This window comes from Polypterus senegalus, chromosome 2, assembly GCF_016835505.1.
Source record: "Polypterus senegalus isolate Bchr_013 chromosome 2, ASM1683550v1, whole genome shotgun sequence".
NCBI lineage: Eukaryota > Metazoa > Chordata > Cladistia > Polypteriformes > Polypteridae > Polypterus > Polypterus senegalus.
The window spans coordinates 206611808-206626779 of record NC_053155.1 but is presented as its reverse complement, the minus strand read 5'-3'; the positions used below and the strand labels follow the sequence as shown (position 1 = coordinate 206626779).

Below are 14972 nucleotides of genomic sequence, written 5' to 3'. Positions count from 1 at the left end.
TGTAACTGAAAGATTTGCAAAACAGCATGCAGATAGCAAAATACAAAACATCACACAACATAGGAAATAATTTAAATAAATTTACAATTGAAGTAAAAAGATATTCACAGGTTTGGGAGGCATAACAGTGCTGTTGTTCTAGAGTTCTCGGTTTGAATTCTGGGTAAGACACTTTGTGCACGGATCTTGTACATTCTCTCTGTGTTTGCGGGGGCATTGTTTGCTTAATCAGATATACAAGATAGGCCATGGTGGCTCAAAATTACTTTTCTTTTAACTGCATCTTGGAAATGTTTAGACCCTTTGTGAACTTAAACTTGGATTAAAGGAATACTCCACACAAAAATCATATTTTTTAATATGCTACCCCATGAAGGTTGCAGTGACTGATTGACCAACACTGGATAGCAGCAAACAATATCAAAAATATCCATGAAAAAATCTTACATTACTTGTGTTGCATAATCCACATGTCAAGTCATCTAGTCATATACTCATCATGTGCAAAATGCATGGATTTTCTGCTAAAATATTGTTAAATCAGTACCTTTGGAAAATAAACATAGTCCATAAACAGGAAGCCCTTTCATATGGAGACCGTGCTTTTTAAATAGAAGACCTGTCCCCCCCCTTCATACACTGGTCAACTGACTTGTATTTAACCTGTAATATTCAATTTATACACTTTCTAAAACCTATTGTTGAAAGCTCAGATGTAAGAGTTTCTTTATTTGTAAAATCTTAATGCTAGTATATTCATTTGTTTCAAACACTAACTATAGTACAACTCTTTCCAGGCTATTGAAATTTTTCGCTTATACTCTATACTTTAATTTTAAAAATGATTAGGACTAAGTGAAAACACAATTCCAGCTCTTGATTAATGTCAACATGTTGCAAGTTTAGGACGAACTTTAAAATCCACCTTTTGACATGTAAAGCCATAAATGGCCCAGGTCCCATTTATAATACAGAACATATTAATGTTGATACTCCACACTATACATTACAGTCTCAAGGCAGAGGCCTGCTTAAAATTCTCATCATAAATACAATTTTTGTATTTAGTAGAGTTTTACCTATATGACCCTTAAACTTGTTTAATCTTCGTAACAATACATACTTTTAGACTGAGTATTTAAATCATGGCATGTTTTAGTTGTTGCTAAGGCTGTTCATGTTAATTTTACTTACTGCTTTTGTACGTTTTGGTAATTATTAATTCCACTACTTTTTAGTATCCTGGAGTCAATATTATGGTCCTTTATGCTGCTGTTTGTCAGTTTCTGCTACTGCTGTGATATGTTGTTGAGTGCATCCAACTGTGGACAGTTGCATCTGGGAGGGTACAATACCTGCCTTAAAGCCAGTGTGGTGATTTATGAACAGGAATCTGTTCTAGTTTTGATCTTTGACATTTTACATTATATTTAATGTAATAATCACATGATTTTGTACCTCTCAAAGCAACTGCATAAACAGAATATTGCTGTTTTACTTGCAGCAATAATTAATATAAATTTAAAAACAGTTCGGGGCTCAGTGACAAACCTTTTTCCTTGTTTAACCCACTCACCAAAAATCTTAGACCAACTCTCAGTGATTAATTATGTAAAAAAGTCTGAATTAGCGTAAGCCAAAAACCCTAATTTGTGATGTTCATAAGAATGTAATGATTTACTTCATGAGATAGAAGTACTTAATGAACGAAAATATTTATGTCAAATGTTTGAAATATTAAAATGTGTGTTTCAGTTTAAAGGTTTAAAGCATAAATGTTCTCAATTGCAATACAATACAATCCCTCTTAACCGGTCACCTCAGGACTGGACCCATGGCCAGTTGGCGTTTTAGCCGGTTAATCCGACGCATACCTGTTTTCATGTAGAAAAATATTTCTAAGGTATGTACTGACCTCTTCGACGTTCCTGAAGAAACCATATCCTCAAAGCTTCATCCACGGGTTTTTTTTTCTCGTACAACGACTGGACAGTGTGGTGTAGTGGGTCCACAGCTCAGGTCATAAAGGCCACTTTTTAAATAAATAATCACCACACTTGTGACTTAGCGAGAGGGCGTGTTATGTGTGACCGATTGTTCCCGGGGAATTTGTGATGCTGAAGAAAGCGGTCGCTCCAGCTGAGCAATCACAGAGGTGGAGTGACCGGTATTGAAGACGACTAGCCGTCAAAAGGCAGCGGCAGCCATGAAGGCTTTGGGCTGGTTTAGCCCCAGCGTGAGCGCCCTGGCCGCTGGGGAAAGAACCCAAGTCTCGGTCCAGATGGAGCCCAACATAGCCAGGGGTCGGAAGGCTACCAGGCCAGTGTGGAAGGCAGCTGCACCTGCAGGTTGGGCAACTCCCCTGTTGCGAAGCACGATGGGAGAAGCAGGGGAGCCGCCAGGTAGAAAGAAGAAGGCAATGTGCTTTGGATTTTAAGAGACCACTTCCAGCCATTGTTTTAACCTCGTTTGCGTTGTTTTTAAAGGACTTATTTTTTTACTAATGGATTTTAACCACTAATTCACTCGTTTTAATGGATTATTTATTTAAAGAAGTCTTTTGATACACTGCACTTTATTTAATTTGAACACTGTTTTGTTTGCTGGTTTTAAAATACCTCTCACCTTCCAGGAATTTTTATTTTAACAGGCCAGTTAATCTGTTGGCTGGATAATGCACGGCTAGTTAAGAGGGATTGTACTGTAGTCATTTTTCGACCTATTATTGAGGTCAATAGAGACTTAGATCCCTAGTAAAGGATAAAAAAAAACCCATTATTTTTGTAATCACGAACCTTGGAATAATCTAAAATGATACCCCACATGATTATGCTTTAAATTTGTAATTGTTACATTTCTAAGAGAGGCTCTTAGATGGCTAAGACCAACAGTAAAGAATCAAATATTGAAAATATTATCATGTTCATGATCAGCAAGCTCAAAATAGTGTGAAACGATGCTCTGCTTTGACCTCTTGTATCCCATTAGGGGGTTAATCCCTGAAGTCTGTTGATATGGCATATGCACAACTTCGAATTCTTCTGATCATTTTTTCCGAAGACACCTATTGATTTATCCTTTATCATAAAGATGTAATTTTCTGCACAAAATAAAGTCCAAAGATTACCCAGACATAAGGGCTTTCCAGATCTCAAGGGTCCAAATAGCAAGGAATCCTGAAAAGCTCCAACGTCTTGCATAACTAGACATTGATGAGTCAAATGGGATATCATGTGGGATTTTCTCAGGAGTCAGGAGATACCAGACAAAAAAAAACTGAAATGACTTCAAGTGTTGAACACAAAACCTGTATTAACCATTCCACAAACAAAATAACAATTATGTTACAACACAAAACTCCCAGACAACAAATGCATTGCCAAACCAAAGCTGAGAATTGACTAAGTAGGGTGCATGATGAAATTCATGAAGGTTTGGGGCAGCCACCCGTATAATGTATCCTGGCTGCAAATGTAGAAATTTTTAAAGAGTTGTTGACAAGACAGGAAGTGACATCGTCTTTAAGGCTGGAACCAGAAGTGATGTCCTCGGGACTGGAAGTGACATCATTTGGCGCTTTTCCACTGCATAGTACGGCACGACACGGTTCAGTTCAGCTCACTTTTGGGGGGTTTTCCACTGGGAACAGTACCTGGTCCTTTTTTTAGTACCACCTCAGCCGAGGTTCCAAGCGCCGAACCGTTACCAAAACGTGACGTGTAAACCCTGCTGGTCACTGATTGGCCGGAGAAAATCATCATTACTGCGTCACTGGCTATTCTTTTCTTTAAAGGTACACACACGCGGAAGTTTGTGTCCCGTCTCTCCATCGCTGGACGGAGTTTGTTGCATAAGTGGATGAATGTTTCTTCAGACATTCGAAAGTTCTCCGGCCACTGAGTGTTTGTAAAACCGGGAACAATCACATCCCACCACTCTGAAGCACGGTTAAATGTCCAAACAGATGGTGTGTTGCGGCGACTTTTTTGCAAAATGTGGAAGATCTGTAATATACAGAATCAGCATTTTAATGTTACACTGGCAGTTAAGTTCATTTTATGCTTTGCAACAGTGATAAAAGTTAGCTAGTGATGTGCTTTTTTTAGATTCTTACCCTTGCGCGTCGTCGAGCTAAAGTGTTGTCGTTGTCTGCGTGTTGTTGTAAAAGTTCCACGGTGTCACGGCAGTAGAGGCGGCGCAACTATAACAACACGTGAATAATCCCGGCCACTCTAAAGCGGTACTAAACTGCAGTCGAAACGCAAACCGAGCCGAACTGAGCCGAACCAAGGTGAGCTGTACTGAACCGTGCTGTGCCGTACTATACAGTGGAAAAGCGCCTATTGAGGGTGCCGGAACCTGGTTGGATTTCTCGGGAATGGTCTGCACGTAACTAAGAAAGACAGTCAATACACTCTGCCACCCCCGGTCGGTGGTGGTATTACAATTACTAAGGCCATCAGCTGCCTCCTACTCGCATGTGTGTGATAACGCTCAACTCTCTTTTGTTGTTGTCCTATTGTTTTGGGTTTTTTTTTTGTGCAGTTTGCACCCTTCGCTGTATCATAATAATGATAATTAAAGAAAACAGAGCTGACAGCCAGGTAAACAACACTGAATGATGAAAGGCTGCAGTAAATTTAGCATCAGATCCACTAATTAGTAGATAATAGCTTAAACTGTCAGAACACCTGATAAAGCAGAATGAAAATCAGGATGAAATTGTGAAAAGTTAAAAAAAAAAATTAAAATAAAAAAATAAAACTACCCCCTTATAAGTGCTTAGTACATATTAATATAAATGTACCAGTTTTGTTATTTATCCATTGACTCCAAAACACAGAAACTGGGAAATATCCGCTCACTTAATTGGGCTAGGAGTCCAATTAAAAACAGAAGTTGGCTGGAACAAAAACTTGCAGCCACAGTGGGTCCCCAGGACTGTGACTGGGAAGCACTGGTATAGGGTATATCTAAATTTTGTGTGGATTCAAAGTTCAAGGCTTTTAAATTATTTGCTGTGAGCAGTGACTTGTCACATTTATAATTACCATCCACTAAAAGAAATTCTGTTTCTTATTATTTTTCACTCCTTTTCCATCCTACCTCACTATAACATTGAAGTAACAGTTGAAGATGTATAATTCAGGTTTTATTGATAAACACAGTTAAGTGTTATCACCACTTAAATTGCAGTATTATTATAGTTGTTTCCAAATTATATATCCTTATGGTAACATACAAAAAAACTAAGTGAGAGCTCTGTCCCCTGAGAATGCGAGTAAGAGTACTATCATCAGACTTCAGGGCATACTGAAATATGAAGAAAATGAATTGAGAACAATGCCTAAGAACTCAACTCATTTTAAAGTCTGGGATATTTGCAATCTGCAGATATCTGACAATTTTTCCTGTATTGAGCTTGTCAAATTTGAGAACCTGAACCATTACTCTTAAAAATAGAAAAATACAGAATGCTGAATGGAAAATGAAATACACAGTGAAGAAGTATAAGAAAATCAGCAACAGCGGTCAATTTCTGGCCCCAGTATAGCAGAGCTTGTGTTGAATGATTTTAATAAACAAAATCAGCTATTCTGACTTTCTAGCAATTAGATGCCGTCTCAATACACAATGTGCCAAAAACGATTGAATTATTTGGCAGATTCTCTTGATTAATTTGAACTATTCAGACTGAAAAATAAGATGATGTAGTTTCCCAATTTAAAAGGGATTTAGAAGAATGAAAAAGAAGAATAGTACACCGGCAGCATGAAGACAGTGGGCCAGTAATTGGAGCAAGATGGCGCAATCCGCTGTTGTGCCAACAACCAACTCGTGTATTGAGTTGCAGGCCTTGTTTATAGCCACATGGATACAGAAATGGGAAACATGAAGTTAAGCTAAACCATCAGATGTCCATGCTCTGACACTTCTTTATTCCAGACTTCACCTGACAAGGAATTTGCACAGCAAATTGTCAGATTATTTTCCTTTTTCATTTAATATTACCACAATTGCAGGCTCACAAGGCTGTAAGTGAAAATGTTCTTTTTAATATAGAAACTGAAAAGAATTTTGGTCAATTTCTAATACATTTAGACACCATTTATAAAATCTCTGGATAAAAAAAACTAATATTTATAACATTTGTTTTCCCGTTTAAAAAGAAAAAAAAGTTAATAATAATAAGTTCACTTGTAGAACGTAAATAGGACCTCGAAGGTTTAAGTCACATTGATTGCAGTGCTTGTCTGGCACTTGTATGCCAAAAATAAACTGCTTATAAAGCACAAATCCAAAGCTCAGAGACCACTGTATATTTTAAATTTCCAAAATAAAATATAAGCTTACCTATAAAATAATAAATATATGCTGGTTTAACTGAATCATGTAATATTTGATTCTATATTTAGAGCAGCTGACTTCTTTCTTTCAACATCTACCGTATAGGCAGGTGAGCTGGATACATAAGGATGATTTCAGCATCTATAATGTTTTCTTCAACTCTAAATTCACAAGCGTACGTTTTATTTAATTTCATACAGGAATAGTAAAAGAAATAAGAGTCAGTTGAGCTTTGTCTGCCACAAGTCCATATAATGGCCATTATTGATAATATCTAATGACTGCTGTTGATGAGTTGATTTAAATTTATTCTTTTTTTTCTTTTTCTTGCTTATGTGGGACCCTCTGCTGGATGACTTCAGGTGAAACTAGTATCTTCAGTAGTCTTCCTTTGGGTTTTTATATACTGGGTAGTATATTAATGTTAATTGGAGCAAAGTGCATATCAGGTTAGTTATTGTCCCAGCTGTTACTGTCCATTTAACTACTGCATGGCACTTCATGTCTTTCATTCAGCTATTAGACTATGCCACACGTGCCTTTCTGTCAGTGTTGTAGATTCACTTGGTCCTTTACATGTTCACTGTTTCAATGTAATGCTCTTTAAACTGGGAAAAATGCATCAGATACTCTGCATGAGATGAGTTACTAGTAAATAAATGATCTCTAGTTTATTTTAAATGAGTACTGATTGTTTCTGGGTTTAAAAAGTACCAATTGTATTTATTAGAAATAAGAATGGCACAGTCAGCTGACTTAATAAGTTACACAAGTTCACATTTCAAAAATTTCTGGGTTGGGTAACAAATGTGAAGAATCTGTCTGCATTTGATTCCCTAGTTTAATGTATTAAATAGTATCAAGTTTCTTTTACTCGTCGCAGATTTAGTGTAATATGTAGGTCTATTGAAAGAATATTAGTGTGTAGATGAATGAGTAGTCCTTTGGAAAGACAGCCTTATTGTTCTGCCTAACTACAGGTTTAAGAGGTACCCTCTATAGTTTAGACTAGAGAAATAAGGAATACACATCTGGTGTATGACATCATGAAAGGTACCATTTCCCCTTGGGATTAATAAAGTATCTATCTATCTATGTGTCAACTACTTGGAACTGCAGTAATCTTAACCAAGGTCCCAGAATGAAACATAGCTAATGGTCCACTTCTCTCACAGTAAAGGCAGGGAGTCAAAATGGACATGGCTTTCCAATGCTTTCAACCAGCTTCACCTTCCTGCTCTGCAGTCCCAAGAAAACATTCTTCTCCTTCCTCACTTTGCAGAAGCCTTAAGTTTATTTCATTCTTTATCTTTCTAGTATCAAGAGGTAATCAGTATTGCATATTAAATAGAGATGACACGTAGTTGTGTCATTTTTAAATTCTGCTTGGTGGACTGATGAATAAAAGCAAAATTCCTAACACTTGGATTGGAATTATGATATCTTTTAAATGTTACATACAGTAGCAGTTGTTAGACTTAATCAAACTATATTCAAATATGATATTTCTAAATCAAGAGATTTAATTTTTGATTATTCATACTAACATTCATTAATCGAATGCTGTCATGAATGAATTGACTCAGAAGAAATTGTTTTTTAAATTAATGTTATCGTAATAATGATGCATTTTTATTTATATGTTCTCTACATACTATGAGTTACTGGGCAATTGTAAACTTAAAATGAATGTGGCACCTTCCAGTGGTCTTTTATAAAATTTTTATGCAGGCAAACTGTGGAATATTAGAGTAGTAATTGACCTTGACGCCCCTGAACCAAATTATAGATGGACAGGTATATTAGAATCTGGACCGTAGCATACCCAATATGCTTATATACATGGATATACATCCCTGCCAAAATCAAACCAAGAGATATCCTTATCAGAACTTATTCAACCTTTATTTCAAAACTGAAATCTGTACAAAGAAGGTGAAAATAATTTGAAACTGTTTAGTGAAAAATGAAAAACAAAAATCATACAAAAACCTGGTTGCATTAGTGTGCACACCTCCTAAACTAAATTTAGTTGAAGCACCTTTTGATTTTTTGCAGTATTCAGTATTTTATTTGGAGTTAGAGATTTTTGCCCACTCTTCCTTGCAAAAAATTCCAGATTTGTCAGTTTATGAGGGCATCACCAGTGCACAGCTCTCTTTAGGTCACCCCACAGATTTTCAGATGGGTTAAGGTCTGGGCTCGAGCTGGGCCCATTTCAGAACATTGTTCCTCCTTTGATGAAGCCATTACTTTATTGATTTCGATGTATGCTTTGGGTCATTATCATGCTGAAACGTGAAGTTCTTCGTCATCTTCCTAGCAGATGCTTGAAGGTTTTGTGCCAAAACAGACTGATGGAGTTATTCATTATACCATCCACCTTGATTAAAGCCCTAGCTCCATTCTTCACTGTTGCTATGGTGTTCTATTGATGGATGTGCTGTGTTATGTTTGCACTAAACACACCTTTTGGAACTATGGCCAAATAGTTCGACCTTGGTTTCATCAGACCATAATACATTTTCAACATGGTTGTGGAAAATTGGGTATACCTTTTATTGCAAAGTTTAGCTGGGATAGGTTGTTTTTCTTTGTGAGAAAAGGCTTTCGTCTTGCTACCCTAAACCCACAACCCAGACATATAAAGACTATGACTGATTGTTATCATGAGGGAACAACCAGCACTTGCCAGGAAATCTTGCAGCTCCTTTAATGTTGCTGTAGGCCTCTTGGAGGCCGTCCCTGGCCAGTTTTCTCCTTGTCTCCTAATCAGTCTTAAAGGACGTCCTGATCTTGGTTGAGTCACTGTTGAGCTATATATTCTCCAGTTCTTGATGACTGTCTTCACCATGCTCCATGGGATGTTTAATGCTTTGGATACTTTTTGTACCTCTGTCCTAATTGATACCTTTCAGTGATGAGATCTTGTTCATGTTTGAAAAGCTCTTTGTGGACCAGGACGTTTGGAGTATTTTGCAACCAAGAGGACATCAGAATAATTCAACAGGAAAAGCCAAACTTTATCTGAGCTCAATCAGAGCCACTCTAATTGATGTCAGGTGTATACTAACTACTATTTGAGATAAGACTTACTATGATTGATTGATTGATTCTGAATGCGCCCACTTCCTTGGTTATTAAAATGTGTGCACACTTTTGCAACCAGGTTTTTTCACTAAAGAGTTTTTGATTTGTTTTCACCTTCTTTGCATAAATTGCAATTTTGCAATAAAGGCTGGATAAATTCTAACAGGATTTGTCTTGGTTTAATTTTTTATTACACAAAATCTGCCATTTTGGCAGGTGTGTGTAGACTTTTTAGATCCACTGTAAGTAACATTACTATAAAGCGCTGTCCTTTTAGACTGATTCTTCTCTTCACTTTTTTGTAAGTATTGAACAACTATGAATTGTAATAAACAGGTTTAAGAATGTTACTGTATGGTGTCTTCTGAATAAATACTTTTGTTGATATATATTAAGAATTTAAATGCTAGGTATTTATTACTTAAGTTATTGATGATTTTGAGGCAAGAACTAAACAAAGAAACAATTTTTACAGGTTTTACAGTATAGTGAGCCCCTCTCACTAGTCCACTTTCTAAAACTAAGTTCGCTTCCCAAGAGATTTCAATGTTCTCGGATTTAACTGAATTGGATATCATCTTATGGTTTTAGGTTTCTAGGACCTTATTGTCATGTGTATAGAGTACTGTGAAATTGTACTTGAATTCTCTAACCAACATAATGCACAACTCAACTCTCTGCTGCCATGATTACTGAGTATTCCTACTTTACCTTGAAGCTTATATGTAGTTCTTAAGATAATAAAAAAAGTTTTATTTATGTTGATTAAGAAAGATTAAACAAAAATACAGAAAATCATTCATCCATTTTATACAAATGTAAACATAAATTGAAAAAAAAAAATAAAAATATATATATGTATATAAATATATAAATGACTGATTTAATGCACTGGTGCATTTAAAGTGTCACAGTGGAAGCAATTCAAAGTGAAGGTACAGTATTGTGAAGATATGCCAAAAAAAAAACTTCCACAGCAACTCTAAAATCAAGCTGCTAAAAGACATAAATCAGCTTGCCTTATGAAATATCTAAAACCTTGATTTTCCCTTGGAGCACAGCTCTGAGAATCATTTAATAGGATAAAATCTATAGCACCAGCCTTTGGAGATGAACAGCTGGTTATCAGGAGCACTGAGAAGTCAGTAGCGATTCTCAGAAGACTGTATTTCACTGGTGTCTGAGTAACAAAAATACTTTTACAGAATGTTTACAGGAATGGTAAGAAAAAGTAGCTAAAATATGTATGGGAACTGTGTAATATAATGCATGAATGGTGCTAAATGCAAATAAATCTTTTTGAAAAAGTACTTCATCGGTTTTGAAAGCACACAGGACAGGTGCAGATTAAGGCTTCACCAATGAGATTTGTAGAACTTGAAGCTATTAGCCAAAGAAGCAATGGCTTTAGAAACAGGGAAGTGAAGACCTTATCAAGCAGTGTTTGTTTTTATGTGTATGTCTATGAGCACACACATACTTTTTTTCTTACTATATATTGTGTAATGTCCTTTTTAACACATACAGTATAAGTACTGATTTGATGTTTGGGTATTCAGAGTCAAGTGAGCACCTTACAACTTTATGTTCTTTCCTCTTGCATCTCATTGCTTAAAAATTATTTGTTGAACTGTGTAACCTGCTTGGAGTCGATTCACTTTGTTTGTGGTGCATGCTCAGTACTGGCTAAGGTCTGCATGATACAGTATGTGTACATTTGTGTATTTTTTTTATCTAACATGTGGTAGTGTAGAGTGAGATTAAACAGGCTTGCTGTGGAGTTGGACACAACCTTTATTTATGTGGCAAAATATTGAAAGCCACTCTTTATGATATTAAAAGGAAAAAAAAAGTTCAGTCTTTTTTGATAACCAAGAAGAAAAAAGCAATTCATGTCTATGTTTATTTTATTAATGATAGTTGCTGAAAGACTAAAAATATTAGCTTAATAAAAGAAGTGATGGATTTTGAATTTCATTGGACTGTTAAAAATTGTTAATGGTTTTGGTGAATGAGTGTGCACTGTGATTGCATGTTTTAAGATACCATTACTTTACTTTTGATACTTCTAATGTACAGTATCTTGTATTATATACATGAATATTGTAAACCTACAGCCTCTCAACTACTACACTGAAAAACCAGGTCTTTAAAATAGTGTTTGTTTTATAAAATTTTTGGATATTGTTTTTTTTATTTATTTTTGACCTTATTTTTTGCAGTATCATTGAGTCACCACTTTGTGAAGGGTTTTCTGACAGTCACCAGCATTTTGTGCATTTTTTTTAATGGGTTGATTGCCAGCAATGCCTGTTGTGGACCCGATGATCTCACAGTGATGTGATACATGACATTATTACATCGACATTAGGCATTCGTTACATTGAATCTTGTGTTTAGTTTAGTTCTGGCCTTTGGTTATCGTAGTCTGCATGCTTCCTGACCTTTTTTTTTTTTTACTTCCCCACCACTACAACTATAAAAAATATACTGAATTAGTCTTGCTCATTTTCAAACAATTGTAACAGTTCCTTTGTATAGTCACTGTAAGCTAATGCTGTTAGATCTTTAATTATTTTAAGTATAAATGATCTCTTATAACCCTAATAACACTCAGGCTTATAATTTTTTTATATATTTTTACTCATTCTTTCATTTGTCAACTGCTTATCTGAAGCTGGGTTGAGGAGGCAACAGTCTTAGCAGTGAGACCACTATATCCCTTTCCCATGCCATACTTGCCAAATTATACTGTGGGATCCAAAGTTGTTTCCAGGCCATGGTTTTCCTTGGGGTCTCCTCCCAGCTGACAGTATCCATAAAACCTACACAGGGAGGCATCCAGGAGGCTTCTGTATCAGATGCCCAAACCACCTCAACTGGCTCATCTTGATGTGGTGGGTCAGCAGCTCTATTCCAAGCCACTCCTGGATCCTTGTGCTCCTTACCCAATTTTTAAGGGAGGGCCCAGCCACCCTGCAGAGAAAGCTCATTTTGGCCGTTTGTACCCACAATGTCATATACGGTCAATATCCAAAGCTCATGACCACAGGTTAGGGTAGGGATGTAGATCGATTGGTAAATTGAGAGTTTTGCCTTCTGACTCAGTTCTTTCTTCACCACTGCCACCAATATGTCTGTCAAACTCACCATCTCTTTTAGTTTCATCATATTTAAACATGGCCCTCTGTTTCACTTAGAGAATGCCATATCAGTGACTTCCCTCACTCATGTTCCAACTATTAAAGGCAGTGCTAAGCTATCAAGGCTTCAAGTTATAAACCCCTGCTTTACTTGGAGGCTCTTCTTTCCAATACCATCACCCACTGCTATATATACTGCTCCATGGGGGTTTTAATCTTTTCATACAGTCATTTCCTAAAGATACCCAGTCATACACTATTTCAACTAATCAACATAAAAGGATCACAGTGAAAAACCTAAAGTGTTTCCCCTTATTTAAGATATTATTATTTAAATATATATTGCTGAAAAAAAATAAAGGAACACTTTTTAATCAGAGTATAGCATCAAGTCAGTGAAACTTCTGAGATATTGATCTGGTCAGTTAAGTAGCAGAGGGGGCTGTTGATGAGTTTCAGCTGCTTTGGTGTTCATGAAATGAAAAACAGATGCACTAGAGGGGCAACAATGAGATTACCCCCAAAACAGGAATGGAGGCCACTGACATTTTTCCCTCCTTATCTATTCTCACTGTTTTTTTCACTAGTTTTGCATTTGGCTACAGTCCGTGTCACTACTGGTAGCATGAGGCAATACTTGGACCCTACAGAGGTTGCACAGGTAGTCCAACTTTTCCAGGACGGCACATCAATATATGATATTGCCAGAAGGTTTGCTGTGTCTCCTAGCACAGTCTCAAGGGCATGGAGGAGATTCCAGGAGACAGGCAGTTACTCTAGGAGAGCTGGATAGCGCCGTACAAGGTCCTTAACCCATCAGCAGGACCAGTATCTGCTCCATTGGGCAAGTAGGTACAGGAAGAGCACTGTCAGAGCTCTACAAAATGACCTCCAGCAGGCCACTGGTGTGAATGTCTCTGACCAAACAATCAGAAACAGACTTCATGATGGTGGCCTGCGGGCCTGACGTCCTCTAGTGGGCCCTGTGCATATTGGAGCTAGATTGGCATTTGCCATAGAATGCCAGAATTGGCAGTTCCACGACTGGCGCCATTGACTGGCCCCCATTCTCACCTGACCTTAAACAATAGAACATCTCTGGGACATTATGTTTTGGTCCATACGACGCCGCCAGGTTGCACCTCAGACTGTCCAGGAGTTCAGTGATGCCCTGGTCTAGATCTGGGGGAGATCCCCCAGGACACGATCTGTTGTCTCATTAGGAGTATGATTCGACGTTGTCAGGCATGCATACAAGCGCGTGGGGGCAATATCATCTGCTGAGTACGATTTGGAGTTGCTGCAGTGAAATTTCGGCAAAATGGACTAGCCTAATGCATCATTTTTTAACTTTGATTTTTGGGGTGTCTTTGAATTCAGCCCTCTGTAGGTTGAATGAGGTGGCATCCTTTCGTTCCTAACACATTACCCAGTCCATATCAGTATAGATATCCAGCAGGATTTTTCCCATTGATATCTGATGCATTTTCAAAGTGTTCCTTTAATTTTTTTGAGCATTTTACCTAGTCACAATAAACCATTATCCCAAGAAGGAGCAGTCCACTTTGCATGAAAACCCATTATACAAACGGTCAGAATGAATAAGAAATAAGTACAGAAACAAAGGAAATGTTACATTTTTTGGTTAGTCTACAAGAGTTTTATAGTATCAGGTTAAACCCCTATGGTTAGTAGTATAATATAGCGTGGTATGAAGTCATGCATGTCTAATAATTTTTAATTGCAAGTGACATAAAACACTATGCAGATAATCACCTAGGGAGGCAATGGCCTATAGAGATCATACATTAACTTCTCATTGGTGCTCCATACTTGCCAAACATGTTGCAGAAAAAACAGGTTTTTGTATACCAGGAATGGCTGGTGAAACCACTTGGGCATTGCCATAATATATCAGCTTGGTGTGGTCTGGCAACCCACACAGAGGTGCTAGATGTTGTCAACAGATTTATTGCTGATTGGTCAAACCGTAGAGGTGGCTGGCTATTCCAGGCCACATCATGACATCTGCTTGTTAAAAATGCCATCTATATTACACAATTGCCTCTTTCATTTCTTTGAGCTTATCCAGTGGTCATCAACATTTATCGATGTGTATGACATAAGTTCAGACACTGTTTGCAGTGGTGAGCTGTCAGTAGCAGATGCTGTGAATGGAGTCCCATTACTGATTTGTCAGCCCATGATCCAAGGCATTAAGTGTGATCCATAGGAGAATTTTTATGGTTGGTGAAAATCCCTGACCTCTTTAGAGTTATAATTACACCCAGAAAAATGAGTGAAAAACGTTGAACTGTTTTCATTAAGAAAAAATGTTGTGTGTAGCAGAAACTTGTAATTGCCAAAACATCAAAATAAATACAGTAGGAA

At 37.1% G+C, this 14972-nt stretch overlaps 1 protein-coding gene across 3 annotated transcripts in view; it reads left to right on the top strand.

Annotated features, from left to right (window-relative positions):
* The window catches only part of gk (glycerol kinase), an 89965-nt gene that overhangs the window by 69200 nt on the left and 5793 nt on the right, over positions 1 to 14972 (top strand). For 2 of the 3 annotated variants that reach the window (XM_039745215.1, XM_039745216.1), the window contains one exon: positions 6711 to 6797. The exons of the other annotated variant lie outside the window; for it this stretch is intronic. In XM_039745215.1, the coding sequence (XP_039601149.1) occupies positions 6711 to 6797 (87 nt within the window). The remainder of the gene's footprint in view (positions 1 to 6710; positions 6798 to 14972) is intronic. 3 annotated transcript variants of the gene reach the window in all.